We start from the raw sequence: 22161 nt of genomic DNA, 5'->3' as shown, positions 1-22161 counted from the left end.
GGATAGGCTACAACCCTGTGTCACTCCCTTCCCAACCACTGCTTCCTGTTCATGCCCCTCGACTCTTATAACTGCCATCTGGTTTCTGTACAAATTGTAAATAGCCTTTCGCTCCCTGTATTTTACCCCTGCCACCTTTAGAATTTGAAAGAGAGTATTCCAGTCAACATTGTCAAAAGCCTTCTCTAAGTCTACAAATGCTAGAAACGAAGGTTTGTCTTTCCTTAATCTTTCTTCTAGGGTAAGTCGTAAGGTCAGTATTGCCTCACGTGTTCCCAAATTTCTACGGAATTCAAACTGATCTTCCCCGAGGTCGGCTTCTACTAGTTTTTCCATTCGTCTGTATAGAATTCGCATTAGTATTTTGCAGCTTTGGCTTTGTAAACTGATTGTTCGGTAATTTTCACATCTGTCAACACCTGCTTTCTTTGGAATTGGAATTATTATATTCTTCTTGAAGTCTGAGGGTATTTCGCCTGTCTCATACATCTTGCTCATCAGATGGTAGAGTTTTGTCAGGACTGGTTCTCCCAAGGCTGTCAGTAGTTCTAAAGGAATGGTGTTACTCCTGGGGCCTTGTTTCGACTCAGGTCTTTCAGTGCTCTATCAAACTCTTCACGCAGTATTGTATTTCCCATTTCATCTTCATCAACATCCTCTTCCATTTCCAGAATATTGTCCTCAAGTACGTCGCCCTTGTATAGACCCTCTACATACTCCTTCCACCTTTCTGCTTTCCCTTCTTTGCTTAGAACTGGGTTTCCATCTGAGCTCTTGATATTCATACAAGTGGTTCTCTTTTCTCCAAAGGTCTCTTTAATTTTCCTGTTGCCAGTATCTAACTTACTCCTAGTGAGATAAGCCTCTGCATCCTTGCATTTGTCCTCTAGCCATGCCTGCTTAGGCATTTTGCATTTCCTCTCGATCTCATTTTTGAGACGTTTCTTATTCCTTTTTGCCAGCTTCATTTACTGCATTTTTATATTTTCTCCCTTCATCAATTAAATTCAACATTTCTTCTGTCACCCAAGGTTTTCTACTAGCCCTCGTCTTTTTACCTACTTGATCCTCTGCTGCCTTCACTTCTTCATCCCTCAGAGCTATCCATTCTTCATCTACTGTATCTTTCCCCCCATTTCTGGCAATTGTTCCCTTATGCTCTCCCTGAAACTCTGTACAACCTCTCGTTTTATCTGTTAATTTATCGGTTTGTCAGGTTTCATTTAATTATCATTTATTCTAGAGAAGCTGCAGGGGCGTCAATGGTATCTATTCTGTCGAGAACAGTTACTATCTTCACATATATAGTTAAAGGCTACCCAGCCATTGACCTTCGTCTGTGCGTATGCGCACAGGTTGCCCGAACTCTTACGAGAATCGTCACCTTAGTGGGCGCGAGTAATGCGTGAATGGGCAAATACCTATTAGGTAAATTACGTATGCAGATTGTGGGCAGTTGAGAATGTTCGTCTCACGGGAACCGTGCAAGGGATAAGTCCCTGCAGTCGCGCTATTTATCTGTGTCCTCGGTGGCTCAGATGGATACAGCGTCTGTAATGTAAGCAGGAGATCCCCGGTTCGAGTCCCGGTCAGCTGTCCCCATAGAGGTATGTCAACAACACCTGTCGGGAGCTGAGAGTTTCAATTAATTATCATGTTTTCCTGAAATTCTTCGAAATGATTAAAGTGCTTGTGTCAGGTTAACTGAGGACCTCACTAGAATTCCTAATACAACCCTGCATAACATTCTAACAGAAAAGAAACACGTGTTGTCACTTTGTACCCCACTCACTCGCTGACGATCAAACAGTTTGCTGAATGGAACAGTGCGAAGTCATGGAAAGATCAACTGTCAGAGACCCAGATTTCATGACTCGCATCGTAACAGGTGATGAAACATGGCTTTTCCAGTACGAGCCTGTCCCCAAGTGTCAATGCTCGGAATTGAAACATGTATTATATCCTAGATGGAAAGAAGTGTACCCGCACAAAAGCAGTTTTCTCTTTCATTCGCCGGCCGGAGTGGCCGAGCGGTTAAAGGCGCTACAGTCTGGAACTGCAGGACCGCTACGGTCGCAGGTTCAAATCCTGCCTCGGGCATGGTTGTGTGTGATGTCCTTAGGTTAGTTAGGTTTAAGTAGTTCTAAGTTCTAGGGCACTTATGACCACAGCAGTTGAGTCCCATAGTGCTCAGAGCCATTTGAACCATTTTTTCTCTTTCATTCAAAAGGAATTAAGCACGAGGAAGAGGCTCCAACAGGTCACCAACGGAGTACGGATGAGTACTTGACTGTTTTAAATCGTTCATGGAGACCATTGTTCACTTTCGTCCTGAATATCTGAATCAAGAAGCATGGTGTTCGTTGCACGAAACTGCAGCGGCACACAAAAGTTACATCGTACTCGATTTCTTACCTTAAAATGTTTCGTTGTGCTTGAAAACCCCCCACACTCGCCTCCATCCAACTCCGGTTCTTTCCGAAACTGTAAATGGCATTGCAAGGAAAGCGTTGCGACACAAAGTCAGATATGTAGAATGCTACGACCACCGTAATGCAGACGGTTTTGAAGGTCGAGTATCAGTATTATTTGGAACAATTTTCGCCACGCTTTCTGTTATGTACTGGCTCACATGGAGCCTATTCTGAACAACAGGACAGCATGAACTAAATACAAACAGGTCTTGTATTTTATTTCACGTCAGTCGGCTTTCCTGCGGGAGCGACTGTGCAGGACCGCGGCGCCGGCTGCTGTCTGCTTTGTTTTGCTTACCAGGTCGTCGGCGACGATGAAGATGATGTGCGGCCGGACGGATGCGGTGGTGATCCTCAGGCGAGCGGCCAGCAGCAGCAGCAGTGCGCATGCGCGCAAGGCGGTGGGAACGGACGTCATGTCGCTCGCCTGCGGCAGACAACAGACAGACATCTATACGACCCGCCACTTGCTGTTTTTCCTCGCCTCTCCTCAATCTCCGCCGACAGTTGTTCCCCTTCGTGCTCGAGGTCAGGCCATAACACATCCTTCCACAGGACGTTGGGCCTTCCTTGAACAGCTAGGGCAGTATGGAAGGTGGGAAAAATAAAACTAGCCCGTAAAATATTTCATGCACCTAAACATAGGCAACCTAGCCTACATCATCCCCTTCGAGGACAAATGATATCACTTGGATTGCTTGTCTTAAGATACATGACATATTTTCCGGGAAAACACTAGTATGCCGAACTTGTGTTCGGTCATTTATGTAAGTATTTATTCCTTATTTAGCCTGGCAACATTAATGTCCTCTTTTGCCTCTGACGAGAACTGATTCCTATGAAAGATTGACACCGAGTCGGTGACGAGTGTTCTTCCGATGTTGAATAACAAAGAGGTGGAAACATAATATTTTAGTATTTCTGAAACATTTTGGTTTTAGTTCGCATGCTAAGATCATCTCCTGTAGTACCGAGTCGGTGTCACCCTTTCATATGAATCAGTTGCATAACGGTTCGGATTTACGGTTCCAGTTTCATGGCACCATACGATAAGCTTGTTAATACGATATAAGCGTATTGGGCCGGAAGATGGCAATACTGAATTGCCGAAACTGGTAGCATGTGATATATAAAATAAAATAACCCAAAATATACGTCTGTTGGTAAAGATTTTTGAATCTAGAAATACGTACCAGCAGATGTCCCCTGGCCATAATGGACCGACAGAGGCAGTCAAATTAGTTGTGGACAAGATAACGTCAGTAGATGATCAACGGCTTTAAGACCCCCTGCTCAACCGAATGAATGTGACCCAGAGGCTGTTCAGCCTTGCAGTGATATGTCGGCTCATACTGCAAAGTGCTTTCTAAATTTTACTCGATTTTGTAATAACCGAAATAACATCAAATACCCTCTCAATGTATGAAATTCCGTTTCTTTTCTTCTCCCATTCAGTGCATTTTGTTTCTTTGTCTGTCAGTGTATTATAAAGATCAGAATTAAGTGTTAGACTAAATACTGTATGTTACAGACTATACTGGCCACATTGCGCACTTTAATTTTTATCCACTTTTCTTTTCAAATAACTTTTTTACCATTTTTATTATTAGATTGCAAATAAAGAGTAAAAAATTTTATTTTATGCAATCAAACTGACCTTTAAAATCCCTGAAAATCTTTATCGTAACTTCCCTCTTCTTCTTCTTCGCCATCGTTGCCCTCTTCGTACATAAGGTGGTCACCGCTGCCATCGAGAGCGTTAGGTACGCCGCACTTGTTGAAAGATTTAACAGGAATGTCTTCTGTCACCCTAGACCACGATTGTTTTACCTTCAGCGTGAATTCATATTGTGTTTCATCCATCTTGTTCCATTGGTCTCTCACATACACTTAAAGTGGTTTATTTATCGAAACATCGAGAGGTTACAATAATGTGAAGTGAGTCCTCCCGGAATAACAGCAAGCTCTGTATTTTCCTGTGTAAATTTCTCTTCCCCAGAATTTTTCAAATGACTACTTGATTGATATAGCACAAGAAGAGAACTTTTCTTCCATAAATCACCTTTCCTTGTCTCCCATATTCTGTTAGTCTGTAATTCCATACCAGCCTCGTCCATCCACCCCTTGTCATGTATGTCAGCAACAACATCACGGTGGTATTTCAGAAGGTTTTGGCATTGTTTTGCGTTTGAAAATGATCATTGGGATAAGTTCAGTAGTGTCAGAACATGAAAGGACAACGGTGCAGTAAATTTCTTCATGTCCACTTGTTTTTTAGTTACAGTTTCAGCAGCTTTCAGGGCAACAGCTCTGTTACTCAGCACTTCAAATGTCGGAGGAGTTTTGTCCATATCCACTATCTGGCTTAGTTTCACACTGGTTTTCTTTTCGTGTTGAATAACAAAGAGATGGAAAGATAATATTTTCTATTCATACTCTTTCGGTATTTTCTGAAACATTTTGGTTTTAGTTCGCATGCTAAGGCCATCGCCTTTAGCACCAATCAACTCCACCCTTAATATCTGTTAAGTTCCACTGTAGCGCTAGCTTGCGGGCATGTATTCGAATCATTTTTGTATAAATTCCAATGCTATTTTGACGGTGTCCTTGGATCCATTTCAATACGTCATCTTCTAGGGTTGGCGATTTTGCATTCAGTCCTCTATTTGCGCAGTTAGTCTTTCTCATTTTTTTTCAGTTCTTCACTAGGCCGCCAATCGCAAATGATTTTTTGTATTGGTGGAGTACTGAAATGCTGCTCGGATGCTCTGGTTCCATGTTCTTCTGCAAATGCTATTACTTTCAATTTATAGCCTGCATCATATGAATAGCTTTTTTTTCTGTTACGAAGCTAGCTACTAACAAAAATATTTTACTGTTACCAATAACAAAAATCACTTTCAGTTCAAGTTTAGTGGCACCGTAGACTGCAATGACGCGTCATAGGCTAGGCAGTGTTCTGGGTTTGCGGGAGGGAGACAGTGTTAGCAAGCTTGTGAATCCCCGCAACACTCATGTTCGACGCATTTGTTCACAGCTGCTGCCAGTTGAATCCTTTGCTGTCAGGTAGAGAAAGGATGGTTCAAACGGCTCTGAGCACTTTGGGACTTAACTTCTGAGGTCATCAGTCCTCTAGAACTTAGAATTACTTAAACTTAACTAACCTAAGGACATCACACACATCCATGCCCAAGGCAGGATTCGAACCTGCGACCGTAGAGGTCGCGCGGTTCCAGGCTGTAGCGCTAGAACCGCTCGGCCCCACCGGCCGGCCAGAGACAGGTTTCGTGCAGCATCATATATGAGTCCAGTTTTAAGACTGGCGGGAACTTTAAATCAAACACTGGACGTTCTTGTATTAATTTAGAGTATAAGACGCACCTGAATATTCGATGCAATTTTTCGAAGAAAAAAATGCGTTTTATACTCCGTAAAACATAGTAAACTATTGATTGCAAGTTTATAGTGACAGACATAAATTATTTTATTTTTTGGAGTTTATAATTTATGGGATCGGCAACCATCATAAAATGCTATTATGGTCAGTTTCTTCGAACAACACACAAGATAAAATAATTGTGAAAAACAATTTTCTTTGAGGATTCACTTTTAAGCGAAACAAAATTTCTTGTTTTTCATCCTCCACACATAATTATTTCGACGATGTTACACCATCATTACTGGGTTACCTTTTATTCTTCTGGGAAGCAATTATGAATGTTCGTATCGTAATCGCCATATTCACGAAACGTATTTCGACAAAAGCTTGTTCCTTAACATGGCATTATGTTACTGTTTTTGCTGTCTGTCATCTAATATTATGACAATGTTTTTCATCTGCAAATAATAAGGATTTCTTTAAACTGCTGTGTTTCCATGGAGCGAAAATTCTTGCTTAAAATAAAGCTGTTGGTGTATGGGCTATCCTCCACTTCGTTAGTGTTATTGAATAGTGTGCTACTGTTTATTTGTTGTTTCTACTATCAAAATTCAATGTTAATTATACTTACTAATTATTTTATAAGACAGAGAATGGTATGAGGAAAAATGCATTGGCGATAAATGAGAAAATATAGACTGTTTCAAAAAGAATATACGTATTACGAAGTATTATTTTGTTCAAACTATCCATCGCTGCGCCTCGGCTCGGCTATCGGAGAACCGATTAAATAATCTAGTTTGTATTGGTAGCCGCTGGGTGTCAGTTGTCTTCTCTTTTGCTTGGTAACCCTCATATGTTCAAAATGGCTACCCCGCAGCAGAAATCATTTTGTGTTCTCGAGTGTGCGAAGTGCAATTCCGTGATTACAGTGCGAAAAAATGGTTCAAATGGCTCTGAGCACTATGGGACTTAACATCTATGGTCATCAGTCCCCTAGAACTTAGAACTACTTAAACCTAACTAACCTAAGGACAGCACACAACACCCAGTCATCACGAGGCAGAGAAAATCCCTGACCCCGCCGGGAATCGAACCCGGGAACCCGGGCGGGGGAAGCGAGAACGCTACCGCACGATAACGAGCTGCGAACGATTACAGTGCAAAGACGTTTCAGGTTGAGGTACCAAATTGATCCTCCGAATGGGTGGAACATTCCCAGATGGTACCGACTGTTTCTAGATACAGTATGTGTATGTAAAGGAAAGTGTCCTGGCCGCCCTAGCGTTCCTGAAGAAAATGTTACACGAATTCATACTGCTTGCCAGTCTGGAGTTACAAATGCCTACAACACCAATTTGGCGTGTTTTGAGACGTCGGTTGGTTATGAAGCTGTACAAGTTACAGCTGTTACAAGCTCTGTGACCTGATGACAAACTCAAACGTGTGGCATTTTGTAACGAGATTCTTGATGCTATTGACAATGATAACACTTTCGCACAACGCATAATGTTCAGTGATGAAGCGAATTTCCATGTTAGAGGTCAGGTAAGCAAACGCAATGTTCGATGGTTCAAATGGCTCTGAGCACTATGGGACTTAACATCTGTGGTCATCAGTCCCCTATAACTTAGATCTACTTAAACCTAACTAATTTAAGGACATCACACACATCCATGCGCGAGGCAGGATTCGAACCTGCGACCGTAGCAGTCACGCGGTTCCGGACTGCGCGCCTAGATCCGCTAGACCACCGCGGCCGCCCACAATGTTCGAATTTGGGGCCTTCAGAACCCACATGCAGCCATTTAACATGTACGAGATTCGCCCATAGTCAATGTGTTTTGTGCGATGTCCCAATCATCTGTTTACGGTCCATTCTTCTTTGATGGAAACACGGTTAACGGCCAGCAGTATCTTGCTATGTCACCAAACTGGTTGTTTCAGAGACTGCAGGAAGGCAACTACGTTATTCAACAAGACGGGACACCCCCTCACTGGAGTCGCCAAGTGCGTGAATATCTGAATGAGACTGTACCGAACCGTTGGATTGGTCGTCAAGAAGCTGGCGACTTAGCTCGTTTCAGCTGGGCTCCAAGGTCACCGGATCTGACACCCTCTGACTTTTTCCTGTGGGGTTTCGTTAAAGACAACGTTTATGTACCACCACTCCCACAGAACCTGGTAGAGTAGAAAAACCGGATGCGTACTTCCATAACATCAGTGACAAAGGACATGCTTGCCCGAGTATGGGAGAAATTTGAGTATCGATGTGATATTGCTCGTGTCGCTGATGGAGGACATATTGAACATCAGTAATGTGAACCTGAGAGGTTCGTAAATATGTGTGTAAAGTTTCACATTCGTTTGTCTTAAAGTTTATTAAATATATGCATTCGAGACGCGTATATTCTTTTTGAAACACACTGTACTTTAGTGTTGATGGAAAGTAAGTTAAGTGTTTGCAATGAACTGTGGCTGTGTCTGTCTTAGATATATTCGAAAGAAGCACTTTTAGGCTGGTTACCCTACATTTGTCAAAAAAAAAAAAAAAAAAAAAAAAAAAAAGACTTCGTCATTGGCTCAGGACAGAATTATAAAGTGCAAACACGGACACAAGTAACGAGATTACGTAAAGTTAACATCTTAGATGAACACTGATCGCTGGTAAAGGCCACACGTTTGGGGCTTTATAAGTAACAACTATTTCAGTGGCGCATTTCCGTTGAATATGTACGAAAATGATTATCTTCTATGATTGTAAACATACCCATGTTTCTTCCAGACTTACTGTTGCATACTAGATGGGAAAAAAGAGCCACAGCAGCACTAGGACATTCCCATTTAGTCTTGAATATCAATGAGCTTGATGAAATATTAAAAAAGAAACAAGGACTGTGCTAGTTTCATTTATCATCATCCACAAGAATCTTGTTACTAATGTGCTTCGATGTAAAGGTAGGGAATACAGAAAGGTAATAGAAACGCTTGCATATGTATATCTTTTCTCGTCCTACTTTATTTAGTCCCATTGAATAGAACTGGCAACATCAAACCAAGTCATTTCGCGAATTCATTGGAGAGGAACCGATTACACGCCAGTGCTGACAAGGAAGAATTTCTGCCGAGTCTGAGGAAGAGATCCCGGGACGTGGGGTGTCTCAAGCTTAGACGGCTGACATGGGTAGGGGTGGTTGGCGGTCGGCTTCGTAGTTAATAGCGGCGCCGAGTAAGCCCGCCTGTGCGCGGGGGTTACTCTTTATGGGGGCTCGCAGCCTGTAATGGACGGCAGGAAAATTCATCCACTCTCAGATAGGTTCCACGTCTCCGAATGTGTATTTGAAGGCCTGAAATTAATTACGGCTAACTACTACTATAATTATTATTATTATGTTAAATATAAAGTAAATTCTCACAGATTTATATATATATATTTTTTTTTTCAATAGCTGAAGAGAGTACAATTATAGGTTCTGGAGACTCTTTCATTAGTTCACATTCACAGTCGATATTGTGGGTCTCGTTACGGATATCGGACGGATGGACTTTGTCAGTCAGTGGCTTTTAAAAATCCGACTCTTTTATTCTGACCCCGGTTCTCACTAAAATGAATTTAAAGCAAGCATTTGAGACCAGCCACTTACTCACGACTGACAACGGTTTGCTACAGTGTTGAGTGCGTTTCGGAAGTGTCTGGCAACATAGGTGTCTTTTATTCTATTATGTACCTATAGAAGCCTGTGTTGAACCAGTAGAAGTATGTTGCACTTGTTAGTAGATCTCTGTGTTGGTCAAAAGTTGCAGGTAACAAGTAGTTTCGGGCTGCTTGCAGGTATAAGGGATTTCTCGAATCACGGACAACCATATACTTTCAGAATCACTTTATGCGTTAGGTCGTTTACTAGTCGATAGTTACGAATATTGTATTATTTGTGATATTAAAAATTTGTAGACAGCCAAATAGCACTGTAAATTTAATAAAAGTTCATCCGAATACACGTATTTTTTCCATTATATCAATTTTAATATAAACAGTAAAGAATATGACTGTGTTGGGGAAAAAAAACTGACGAACGGGACTCGATCCAGCGATCCAGCAGGTACGGGGCTTGAACGCTAACCACTTGGCTGCCGCCGCTTCATGGTAAAAATGGTAACGCATAGGTATATATTTGACGACTGAAATTATCTTGCGATTGTCTCAACAACTCTTGAGAAGTACGCGCTGTTGCTTACACATTTTGCTGTCCTCATGGAGTACTACGAGTGTACGAAGTCTGAAGCAAATCCGCGTTCCAAACGTGGTGACCTCCCCTTGTTAGTGCGTCAAGTGCCCGCAACAGGTGCATTCCATCTAGCGGTGTGCAGTGTTGATAATGTTTTGTCTCATCAGTATACCTTGTTACCAAGCAGTTCTCTTTCGCTGAAACTGCTAGTTGTGAAATTTCTTACGATACACTTTCACATTTCTTCTACCGTTCAAAAGGAAAACGTGATACAAGTGAAAGGGCGGGGACATGGTGGGTCTCTTTTACACACCGAATGCAGCGTCGCTCTCACTACTTGGGATAATATTTCGATGCTTACGGAATCGTCAGCTGGGTCACTTTCACGCAACAACATCTACACGACAAGTTCTTTGTGACTACTTGAATTGTTGTATAAATGACCTTCTCAAAGCATGTTTAACACATCTTGGGTTGTCGGGTGTTCTGCCGGATATCAGCGTCGTACTTGCACGATATTTCGGTCACGTAGCTCGAGACCTTCATCAGGTGCGACCTGAGACTGCTCCTCGAGTGGACCTGGTCCAGTATTTATGCCTATGGACTTCCCCCTCCACCAACGGCTGCAGGCGCTTCCTCTGTGGTCCGCGCCCATTCCCTGTGACCTGCTGGAGCGTTGCTGCTCCGTTTTCCGTCCGCTGCGGTTCTAGGTGTTCCCTCTGCGGTCCGCGCCCACCAAACCCGCTCCTGGGGGTTTCATCTACGGTCTGGGGTACCAGGCGTTCCCCCTGCGGTCCGCGCCCGCTCACCACGACCTGTTGGAGCGTTGCCGCTCCGTTTTTCATCTGCTGCGGCTCTGGATGTTCCCTCTGCGGTCCGCGCCCACCAGTCCCACTTCTGGGTGTTCCATCTTCGGTCTGGTGCTCCTGGCAGTCCGTCAGGGGCTCGTTTACCATCTCCATGTCTCTGGTTCTTCTGTTTGAGTAGTGTTGCAGCTGGCCCCGTTGCTCCTTTAACAATTCCAGAGCCGGGTCCCAGGCTCTGCTTAGCTGGTACCCTGTGTCACGATTCATAAGATCGTCAGCCATTTTAATCTCAATCGATTCTCTTATGACACTGTCCCAAAATCTGGGTGTTTGTGCTAGAATCTTGGTATCCTCATACTTCATGGCATGATCTAGCTCTAGACAGTGTTCAGCAATGGCTGACTTAGTCACCTGTCTTAATCTAGTGTGCCTCTGATGTTCTTTGCACCTGATCTCCACAGTTCTTGTCGTCTGGCCAATGTAGGACATGCCACATTGACAAGGTATATTGTAAATCCCTGGTTTTCGTAACCCCAGGTCGTCTTTGACACTCCCCAGCAGTCCCCCGATCTTGTTGGATGGACAGAAAACACACTTGATATTGTGTTTACGCAGGATCCTACTGATTCTGGCAGAAATAGAGCCAGCATAGGGCAGATATGCCACCTTCCTTGCTTCACCTTGGTCTTCTTCAGGAACCTGTGGTATAGTGGCTGGTCGGAGTGCCCTCTCAATTTGTCTGTCCATGTATCCATTCTTGGAGAAAACTGTTTTGAGACGTTCTATCTCTATGGGTAGATTCTCTTGGTCTGATAGGGCACGTGCTCTGTGGACCAAAGTCTTCAGAACCCCATTCTTCTGTGCAGGGTGGTGACAACTGCTGGCCTGCAGATATAAATCAGTGTGTGTAGGTTTTCGGTACACACTGTGGCCAATTGATCCATCTGCTTTCCTCTGGACTAGTACATCCAGAAATGACAGCTGGCCATTCTTCTCCAGTTCCATGGTGAACTTGATATTAGGGTGGCATGAGTTAAGATGTTCAAGAAACTCATTGAGCCTGTCCATCCCATGTGGCCAGATCACGAAGGTGTCATCCACATACCTAAAGAAGCATGTGGGTTTAAATGTGGCTGTCTCCAATGCCCTCTCCTCAAAACTCTCCATAAACATGTTGGCAACCACAGGGGACAGTGGGCTGCCCATAGCTACACCCATAGCTACACTCCGACCAGCCACTATACCACAGGTTCCTGAAGAAGACCAAGGTGAAGCAAGGAAGGTGGCATATCTGCCCTATGCTGGCTCTATTTCTGCCAGAATCAGTAGGATCCTGCGTAAACACAATATCAAGTGTGTTTTCTGTCTATCCAACAAGATCGGGGGACTGCTGGGGAGTGTCAAAGACGACCTGGGGTTACGAAAACCAGGGATTTACAATATACCTTGTCAATGTGGCATGTCCTACATTGGCCAGACGACAAGAACTGTGGAGATCAGGTGCAAAGATCATCAGAGGCACACTAGATTAAGACAGGTGACTAAGTCAGCCATTGCTGAACACTGTCTAGAGCTAGATCATGCCATGAAGTATGAGGATACCAAGATTCTAGCACAAACACCCAGATTTTGGGACAGTGTCATAAGAGAATCGATTGAGATTAAAATGGCTGACGATCTTATGAATCGTGACACAGGGTACCAGCTAAGCAGAGCCTGGGACCCGGCTCTGGAATTGTTAAAGGAGCAACGGGGCCAGCTGCAACACTACTCAAACAGAAGAACCAGAGACATGGAGATGGTAAACGAGCCCCTGACGGACTGCCAGGAGCACCAGACCGAAGATGGAACACCCAGAAGTGGGACTGGTGGGCGCGGACCGCAGAGGGAACATCCAGAGCCGCAGCAGATGAAAAACGGAGCGGCAACGCTCCAACAGGTCGTGGTGAGCGGGCGCGGACCGCAGGGGGAACGCCTGGTACCCCAGACCGTAGATGAAACCCCCAGGAGCGGGTTTGGTGGGCGCGGACCGCAGAGGGAACACCTAGAACCGCAGCGGACGGAAAACGGAGCAGCAACGCTCCAGCAGGTCACAGGGAATGGACGCGGACCACAGAGGAAGCGCCTGCAGCCGTTGGTGGAGGGGGAAGTCCATAGGCATAAATACTGGACCAGGTCCACTCGAGGAGCAGTCTCAGGTCGCACCTGATGAAGGTCTCGAGCTACGTGACCGAAATATCGTGCAAGTACGACGCTGATATCCGGCAGAACACCCGACAACCCAAGATGTCATTAGATCGCCGGGAAAGCCTGAAGAGTTACATCAAAAGTCTCTACGGGGAGGAGATGTATCAGAACATCAAGAAGCTGGACAAGCTACGGCAGAAGAAAGGGAAGATGCTGAGTTCTCTCAGTTTTTTGCTGAGGTGTCGAGATGGAGAAGTGGTACCAGTATTTGCCAGAATTAAACATCACATCAACTCCAGAGCGGCGAACAAGATAAAACGCAGAGCTAGCGTGGCACTGGTGAGAGAGAGGATTCGAGATATGCGCCACAGGTTAGATGTTGTGGCCAGGGAGCTGTTACACATTCATCTGTACATGGCAGCTTCCTTAACAAGAGAAGATTGGGATTGGGTAGACCGTGCCTCCTGGTCTTTAGCTGAGTGTGCTAGAAGGAATGCCTCATCTTGCCAATCTGCAAAGTTTGACTGCATGAGCAAGAAAGCACAGCAGATGGAAGAGACACGCACGGTGACGAATCTGAGTGGCATACAGTTTGATGATACAACCTTAAAGGTACTCAGCAGGGGTCTCAACTTTGCTACGACCCCTAGAAACGTACCCATTTCAGGCTTCGTCAGTGCAGTAGAGCAAGTTGCAGCCACACTTCCACCTAATGTGGCAGAGGAAGTCCGCCGAGAGACCTGCAGGGCCCTCACCAAGGCCAGGCCGCCGAAATCAAACATCACAACCGAGGAGAGGCTTGCACTCAAGAAACTACGGGAAGACTTTAGCATTGTGGTACTGCCAGCAGACAAAGGGAACTCCACTGTCATCTTACTGCGAGTGGATTATGATGAGAAAGTACGCCAACTTCTGGAGGACCCTGCATACAGAATTCTAGAGTGTGACCCCACGGACAAGGTGGCCAAGAAGACTAGTGCTCTCTTGAAGGAAACAGGGATGCCTGATAAGATCATCAGACAACTACGGGAAAAAGCGCCAGTGCCACCCAGACTGTATGGTCTGCCTAAAATACACAAGGAGGGTGTGCCCCTACGTCCTATTGTCAGTAATATTGGGGCACCTACGTACACAACAGCCAAGTACCTGAAAGGTCTCCTGGCTCCATATGTGGGGAAATGTATTCACCACATCCGCAACTCAGAAGATTTCCTGCAACGCCTCAAGCAACTGCACATCACAGATTCGGACATCATGGTTAGTTTTGATGTGGTATCGCTGTTCACCAGGGTCCCACTGAAGGACTCACTAGAACTGATTGCAGAGAAATTTGATGGTGCTCTGTTGGACCTGTTCAGTCATACACTGACATCCACGTATTTCCTGTACAGAAACCAATATTACGAGCAAACTGAAGGTGTAGCTATGGGCAGCCCACTGTCCCCTGTGGTTGCCAACATGTTTATGGAGAGTTTTGAGGAGAGGGCATTGGAGACAGCCACATTTAAACCCACATGCTTCTTTAGGTATGTGGATGACACCTTCGTGATCTGGCCACATGGGATGGACAGGCTCAATGAGTTTCTTGAACATCTTAACTCATGCCACCCTAATATCAAGTTCACCATGGAACTGGAGAAGAATGGCCAGCTGTCATTTCTGGATGTACTAGTCCAGAGGAAAGCAGATGGATCAATTGGCCACAGTGTGTACCGAAAACCTACACACACTGATTTATATCTGCAGGCCAGCAGTTGTCACCACCCTGCACAGAAGAATGGGGTTCTGAAGACTTTGGTCCACAGAGCACGTGCCCTATCAGACCAAGAGAATCTACCCATAGAGATAGAACGTCTCAAAACAGTTTTCTCCAAGAATGGATACATGGACAGACAAATTGAGAGGGCACTCCGACCAGCCACTATACCACAGGTTCCTGAAGAAGACCAAGGTGAAGCAAGGAAGGTGGCATATCTGCCCTATGCTGGCTCTATTTCTGCCAGAATCAGTAGGATCCTGCGTAAACACAATATCAAGTGTGTTTTCTGTCCATCCAACAAGATCGGGGGACTGCTGGGGAGTGTCAAAGACGACCTGGGGTTACGAAAACCAGGGATTTACAATATACCTTGTCAATGTGGCATGTCCTACATTGGCCAGACGACAAGAACTGTGGAGATCAGGTGCAAAGAACATCAGAGGCACACTAGATTAAGACAGGTGACTAAGTCAGCCATTGCTGAACACTGTCTAGAGCTAGATCATGCCATGAAGTATGAGGATACCAAGATTCTAGCACAAACACCCAGATTTTGGGACAGTGTCATAAGAGAATCGATTGAGATTAAAATGGCTGACGATCTTATGAATCGTGACACAGGGTACCAGCTAAGCAGAGCCTGGGACCCGGCTCTGGAATTGTTAAAGGAGCAACGGGGCCAGCTGCAACACTACTCAAACAGAAGAACCAGAGACATGGAGATGGTAAACGAGCCCCTGACGGACTGCCAGGAGCACCAGACCGAAGATGGAACACCCAGAAGTGGGACTGGTGGGCGCGGACCGCAGAGGGAACATCCAGAGCCGCAGCAGATGAAAAACGGAGCGGCAACGCTCCAACAGGTCGTGGTGAGCGGGCGCGGACCGCAGGGGGAACGCCTGGTACCCCAGACCGTAGATGAAACCCCCAGGAGCGGGTTTGGTGGGCGCGGACCGCAGAGGGAACACCTAGAACCGCAGCGGACGGAAAACGGAGCAGCAACGCTCCAGCAGGTCACAGGGAATGGGCGCGGACCACAGAGGAAGCGCCTGCAGCCGTTGGTGGAGGGGGAAGTCCATAGGCATAAATACTGGACCAGGTCCACTCGAGGAGCAGTCTCAGGTCGCACCTGATGAAGGTCTCGAGCTACGTGACCGAAATATCGTGCAAGTACGACGCTGATATCCGGCAGAACACCCGACAACCCAAGATGTCATTAGATCCCCGGGAAAGCCTGAAGAGTTACATGTTTAACACAAATTCCTCTCCTTTCCAAGAGACGCACGACACGTTTGGTCACGTTTATTTGTAAATCAACTGACATATTCCGCTTCGCACCGGATAATTCCCTTCCTTGTCCTGGTAAGAAGTAATCGTCGGGTGGGAATCTTGGTGAATAACGAAATAATGACAGTATCTGAGAGCACGGACTCAGGGCATCTTCTTGGGCTCCATACAATATGAAAATCAGCTCCTATTTCCATCATGCGTTGTTTAGTCTGTGTGCGTTTTACAGTTATGCGGTATATCTCTGTTAACGTGGAATGCTTCCTACACAATTTGGAGTATTTTAAACAATTAAGATCGCATGGCTGTTCATAAAGACAATAACAAGGAAAATTAATACACAAAATTTTGTGGAATGGTTCTTCAAAATCAGGCACCATGTCGAGGAGACCAGATTTATACCAGGTGTGCCTGACATGATGACTGAGATACAAGACCCATTTCGTTCCGTTCATTAAATATGTCAACGAGAAGAAAATACTTTTGTACCTGTATTAACATTTTTAAAAATATTTTTAGTAATTAAAACTTTATAATTTATTTGCAACTGTAGGTTCACTAGATAGGAATGGGTAATTGCAAGTTATAGAAAAAAGAAATACAGTGCATTAGAATCTTGTAGCTTCCTCTTGCCATTCCTTTTGGCACTTCTTGTTTCTTTGGTAAACGTATATTATTTATATTTATGTCCACCTAGTTCAGAATAAATAACAATTAAATTCTTTTTTGTTCCATGAGATTACAAGGGAGAAACTACATTTTACAAAAAATGAATGTATAATTGCTTAACAGAAATTGTATCTGCCTAGCTGTAGAATTCTAGACTTAATTCATCATTATGTCTGTAATTCTGAGGGGTAGTGTAATACAATTTCATAATCAGCTATCGAAGCGTCTTCTTTCATAAACTAAGTGCCGAAATGTAAACAATGTGTTGGTGTCGAATGCATTACCGCATGATGTATTCACTGCTGGTAGTCTTTCACATTCTCATGGCGGGTTTTGTACGTTGTTAATTTGAAAGTCCATATTACAATTCACGCTTGCTTCTGAATTGTTATAGGCTAAATACAGGGAGACCGAAACAGACCTCTTCCCCCAGTAATTTATTCCAGTCTTCCTCACTAATGACTTATCCCATATTTCATAAGCCTACAGAACGTTTTTACACAGGTGCCTCGCATTAGTAGCTGTATAGTAAAGTATTGCAGTTTTCAGTCCCACTACGTAATTCGATAAAATGTGCGTCCAGTGCTGACAAGCAATACATTTCTTTGATATTGTATCAAGTAATTTATCTTCCAGTGTTATATTAATATGCTCATAATTTGCAGTCAGTGGCATGTCCACTTTTGTTTAATTTTCAGTATATTCATATTGGTTTGCGTTTTATACAGCATGCACTCACAAGCATGGATGAGGAAGAAACAAGTTACATTAACTTACGTGGATGTAACACTGTGCAATGCCAAGGCAGTAACCCTTCAGTTGTCTTACTCTGCCGGAATACTTCAGCTACGAATTCAGTTACAGTATAACTGGAGTCTTATGAAGCATGATTCAGCTGCCCCTATTGATGTCGTTTTATCCAACGACACAGGACAGAACAATGGTGTCACCCAGTTCACTCTCGAGATGTGGAGCCCATTGTCAAAACGTGTCAAAATAACTGGTAAAATGTAAGATGAGACCCTAGACTTATTGAACTAATTCTGTTTATGATATTACTTTTGCACATTAAAGTAGCGAGTCCTTTATTAACCCAGTGACATAGTAATATTTTGGCCCGTAGTCGACCCTGTTTTTACTATTTAAATTTACGAAAAGCAGCACATTTGGTGTTACACACTTTTCCCAAAAACATATAATTTTATAGGAATTTTTATAAATATGTTCTTACTATTTATTGAAGTGATGATGAGTGAAGTTTTTGTTGATGTGGTAGGCCCGAAAAAATACAGTCATGTGCAATGCTGCTAGACATTGGTCACACACATTCCGTGCATTACTTTCCTTTTTCCTTACTTTGCACACTACACGATGTCTGGAGGGTGTTGCCTTGAAGTTATTGGGGAGGCATAAATGTAACAAAACCCGAAAACTATTGCCTATATTTCTAAAAATATCGAAAGACATGGAGTGTGTTACACGCCACTAAATAGATCGATTACTCAGCTTCCAGTGGTATATAAGAGTAAAATGTCATGCCATCTATTAACAGCTGCTCGGTCCTTCTCACAACTGGCAATTTACTAGCGGACTTCAGACTTGTAACCAGTTGTGGAGCCGGCCGTATAAGCCAATGGGTTAATCTTTTTATTGGGTCATATGCCAAAGAGTTTTTACTTCCATGCTTCCCATCTTAATGTTTCCTGTTAATTTCGTTGCTTCCAACGGTTAATCACACTCTATAAGGCAACGTTCCTCAACCCTTGACGAAAGGTTACGTACTATAAAAGGAATTAACTTACAGAGACATCCAAAATGTGTGTGACTCCTAATTATACACAGAAAAACTGTAGACCCTTGGATAAGTACGGCAGAATGAAGGTATTTATTGGTCCGAAAATACTGTGTAACTCATGGTTAATCCTCACATGTTATTTTTGCAGTATTATTACGTTTGCTAACAGTCGCCCAAAGCTCTGAGAGGAAACCTATATCGATTACGTGGGCGTCGACAGACTGGTTACCTTTCCTGATGCACACGTAGTGAGGGTTGCATAAAACGACATCGGTAGGGGCAGCTATCATCCTGCCGCAATCTACCACATGACATGAAAAAGAAAAGAAGAAAAACACTAATCTTCACATCATACAACATGAAATTCAATAATAGTATATAACTGGCTTGCCCTGGTAGGGTAATCAAAACATTCCAGATGACAGTTGAATGTTTACATCCGTCAGTTGAGTGGTTTCAGCCACTAGCAGCCGGCGTGAGTTTAACAGTGGAACGATTGTCGTTGGTCAGCGGGTCAGTGGCTCCGAGGCGGTCTGGACGCGCTACACTGGGCCCCATCAGCTGACGTAACGGGTCTCGGCCGCTGCAGCCGAGCTATGCCTCATCGGGAGTCACTGCTGCCTGCCCGGCGTCGCATTACGGCGGTTACGTCAAGAGGCTGGCGAGAGCAACACGTGGCGCGATCGTGACAGAGAAACCGCCCGGGAGGATCTTTCCGCAGGCGCAATACACTTGCCGGGTTTACCAATCGACTCATTTTCTTCCGTGCCCGGTTTCCGCGACCGGAGAGAGCCAGTACTCTCACGAGAGAGACGGGGAGAGCTATTGGAGATGCGGGTCTTGCCCCCAGTTCCAACAGTCTGGTGCTTCCGCAAAGGCTTTTTCTGCAAAATTCTTTTGGGTGGATGACCGTCTCATATGTGATAAAACTACGGTCGTTTTGGCTACAAGTGGAGGCAGATTTCATTGGACTGTCTACTTTTGGTTTGTGCCTAATTCCTTATGTTGATTACTTGGAGGTATCTGGGCGTCGTGGCATATTATGTTTTGATAAGCTGACTAGATCAAGAAGGAGAAATATCAAATGCTTATTGTTCGTTTTAATGAGTGTAAGGGTGCTGATAACCTCGCCGTTGAGCGCCCTTCAGATCCAGACACACACACACACACACACACACACACACACACACACACACACACACACTGAAATGCTAATCGGTTCGAATACAATAGCCGGTGCTAATCAGTGCTAGAAAATGTGTAAGAATTAGACAATTTATCTTCGCAGCGTGCACGTATGTCGTTTCTACAAAAAATGTAAGTCGAGTGAATAAAAGTATTGTTTACATATCAACATAAATAATCCTGGTGTTTCGTCCTGTTCGTAAACAGCAAATTGCTTGTGTTACCTTCGCAACGCAGCATTGAAGTCTCCAGTCCACTTAGCCCTGACGTCAACGCAATATAGATACGTACCTCATTTCTGATTAAAAAAATCTTACGCCCTTGGATTTGAAGACAGGAAGTACGTCTCCAGTAATCTTATAACAATTTTACGAGATGTTTAATAATAAGATATTTGCTTTGAGTTTTCATAGTTTCTTTGTAAAACTAAGGTCGTCTCGTGTAGTAGTGATAGAATTTTGGCATTCTCCACTTCAGAAACTCCAACATTTTCAGCATAAACATATCACACAATGGTACTTTCAACTGTCGTTACTACTATCATTAACATCATCAGGTTTTCGACAAAACATACGAATGAAATCCTACTAACTGCAAAAGATAACTTCATATTAAAGCGATGGCACGAAACTCTTTGTCACTGCCACTTAAAAGCAAGAACACACACATAGAAACGTAATATCATTATTTCGAAGGAAGCGATTATTGAGATACACTTAAATTCACCGACTTAGCATTATATGCTGTGTAAAAATAAACAATATGACTCCATTCCCTCGTAACAATTGTTGTGTTAAGCACACAACCATCAGTTAATTACTCGCGAGAAATTTATGTGAGGCTCTAAAATTGATACATATGAAAAAATGGTTCAAATGGCTCTGAGCACTATGGGACTAACATATATGGTCATCAGTCCCCTAGAACTTAGAACTACTTAATCCTAACTAACCTAAGGAAATCACACAACACCCAGTCATCACGAGGCAGAGAAAATCCCTAACCCCGTCGGGAATCAAACCCGGGAACCCGGGCGTGGGAAGCGAGAACGCTACCGCACAACCACGAGCTGCGGACGATACATATGAAATGTTGACCACAATTTCCATTGATCATCCTCAGATGGCAAACCGTGTCTATATTGGACAAACAAGAGAGAAGATGAAACTGATCACTGGTAACATTAAATTTTGTCTCCCTTACAAGACTATAGAGCAGTCATAAAATTAAATGTTTTTAATATATTTTAAAATTTTCTTTAGCATTTCAGGAAACTAAAAGTTACAACAGTGGTTGGAGAATACAATCGCCGCTCTGGTCTATCTTTCACAATACTGCCCTATACGTTATAATACATTCCACAGCTAATAACGATTGAATGTTAAAAAAGTTTCATATTAACAAACATTATTATTCTTGCGACTGGAGATTTTAGTTGATATAATTCACGTTTTTCAGGAACTATCGTTACGTGTATTGTACGTGCAACGCAATCGCTATTTTAGAAGTAGCTTGAATTATAAGTGGGCTGTGATCCTACAAAGAGAGCGTTTCAGAGCTAAACTGGAGCGACAGTTGTGTCTGACATCCAGCTATATGCACAGTTCATTAATATGAAGAGTCCATAAATATGTATTCTACGAAACGTAAAGGCACCAGAGAGACAGTTCTTTTTCTTTTCATAACGGAAGCAAAACTGAAGCAAAATCAAGACAGGTTCATAGGACTTCTCAACCTAGAAAAAGCTGTAGACAATGTAAAATGGTACACGATATTCGACATTCTGAGAAAAATAAGAGTAAGGGGTAGGGATGAGGAGTAATATACAATATGTACAGGAAACAAGAGGGGATAGTGAAGCTGGAAGACTAAGAACGAAATGCTCGGATTGAAAAGGGTATAAGACAGGTTTGACGTGTTTCGATCCTGCTGTGTAGTCTATACAGAGAAGCAGCAACGACCGGAATACAAGAAAGGTCTAGAAGGGGGTTTAAATCCAGGGTGAAAGGATGTTAATAAGGTTCGCTGACGACAGAGCTATCTTCTGTGAAAGTGGAGAGGAAGTACAAACTTATCTGCCTGAAATGAACAGTCTAATGAGTACAGAATTAAATCGAAGAAAGACGAAGGTAATGAGAAGTATCAACAATGAGAATGCCGATAAACTTAACATCGTAATTTGTGTTCGTGAAGCAGAGGAAGTTAAGGAATTCTGCTGCCTTAGAAGCAAATGAATCCTTGACGGGGCGGAGGCAAAGACGACATAAACAGCCGATTAACAAAGGCAAAGAGGACGTTCCCGATCAGAAGGAATCAATTAGTTTCAAACATAGGCCTAAATTTGAGAGGCCGGCCGGAGTGGCCGTGTGGTTCTCGGCGCTACAGTCTAGAGCC

At 43.7% G+C, this 22161-nt stretch overlaps 1 protein-coding gene across 2 annotated transcripts in view; it reads right to left on the bottom strand.

Moving 5' to 3' along the window:
• Positions 1-22161, bottom strand: part of LOC126473578 (arylsulfatase B-like) — a 255018-nt gene that overhangs the window by 74670 nt on the left and 158187 nt on the right. For both annotated transcript variants that reach the window (XM_050100724.1, XM_050100723.1), the window contains exon 2: positions 2773-2901. In XM_050100724.1, the coding sequence (XP_049956681.1) occupies positions 2773-2892 (120 nt within the window). In that variant the 5' untranslated portion in view covers positions 2893-2901. The remainder of the gene's footprint in view (positions 1-2772; positions 2902-22161) is intronic.

This window comes from Schistocerca serialis, chromosome 4 (genome assembly GCF_023864345.2).
Source record: "Schistocerca serialis cubense isolate TAMUIC-IGC-003099 chromosome 4, iqSchSeri2.2, whole genome shotgun sequence".
Lineage (NCBI taxonomy): Eukaryota > Metazoa > Arthropoda > Insecta > Orthoptera > Acrididae > Schistocerca > Schistocerca serialis.
Note: the sequence above shows the minus strand (reverse complement) of the source record. Positions and strands in the feature narration are given on the sequence as shown.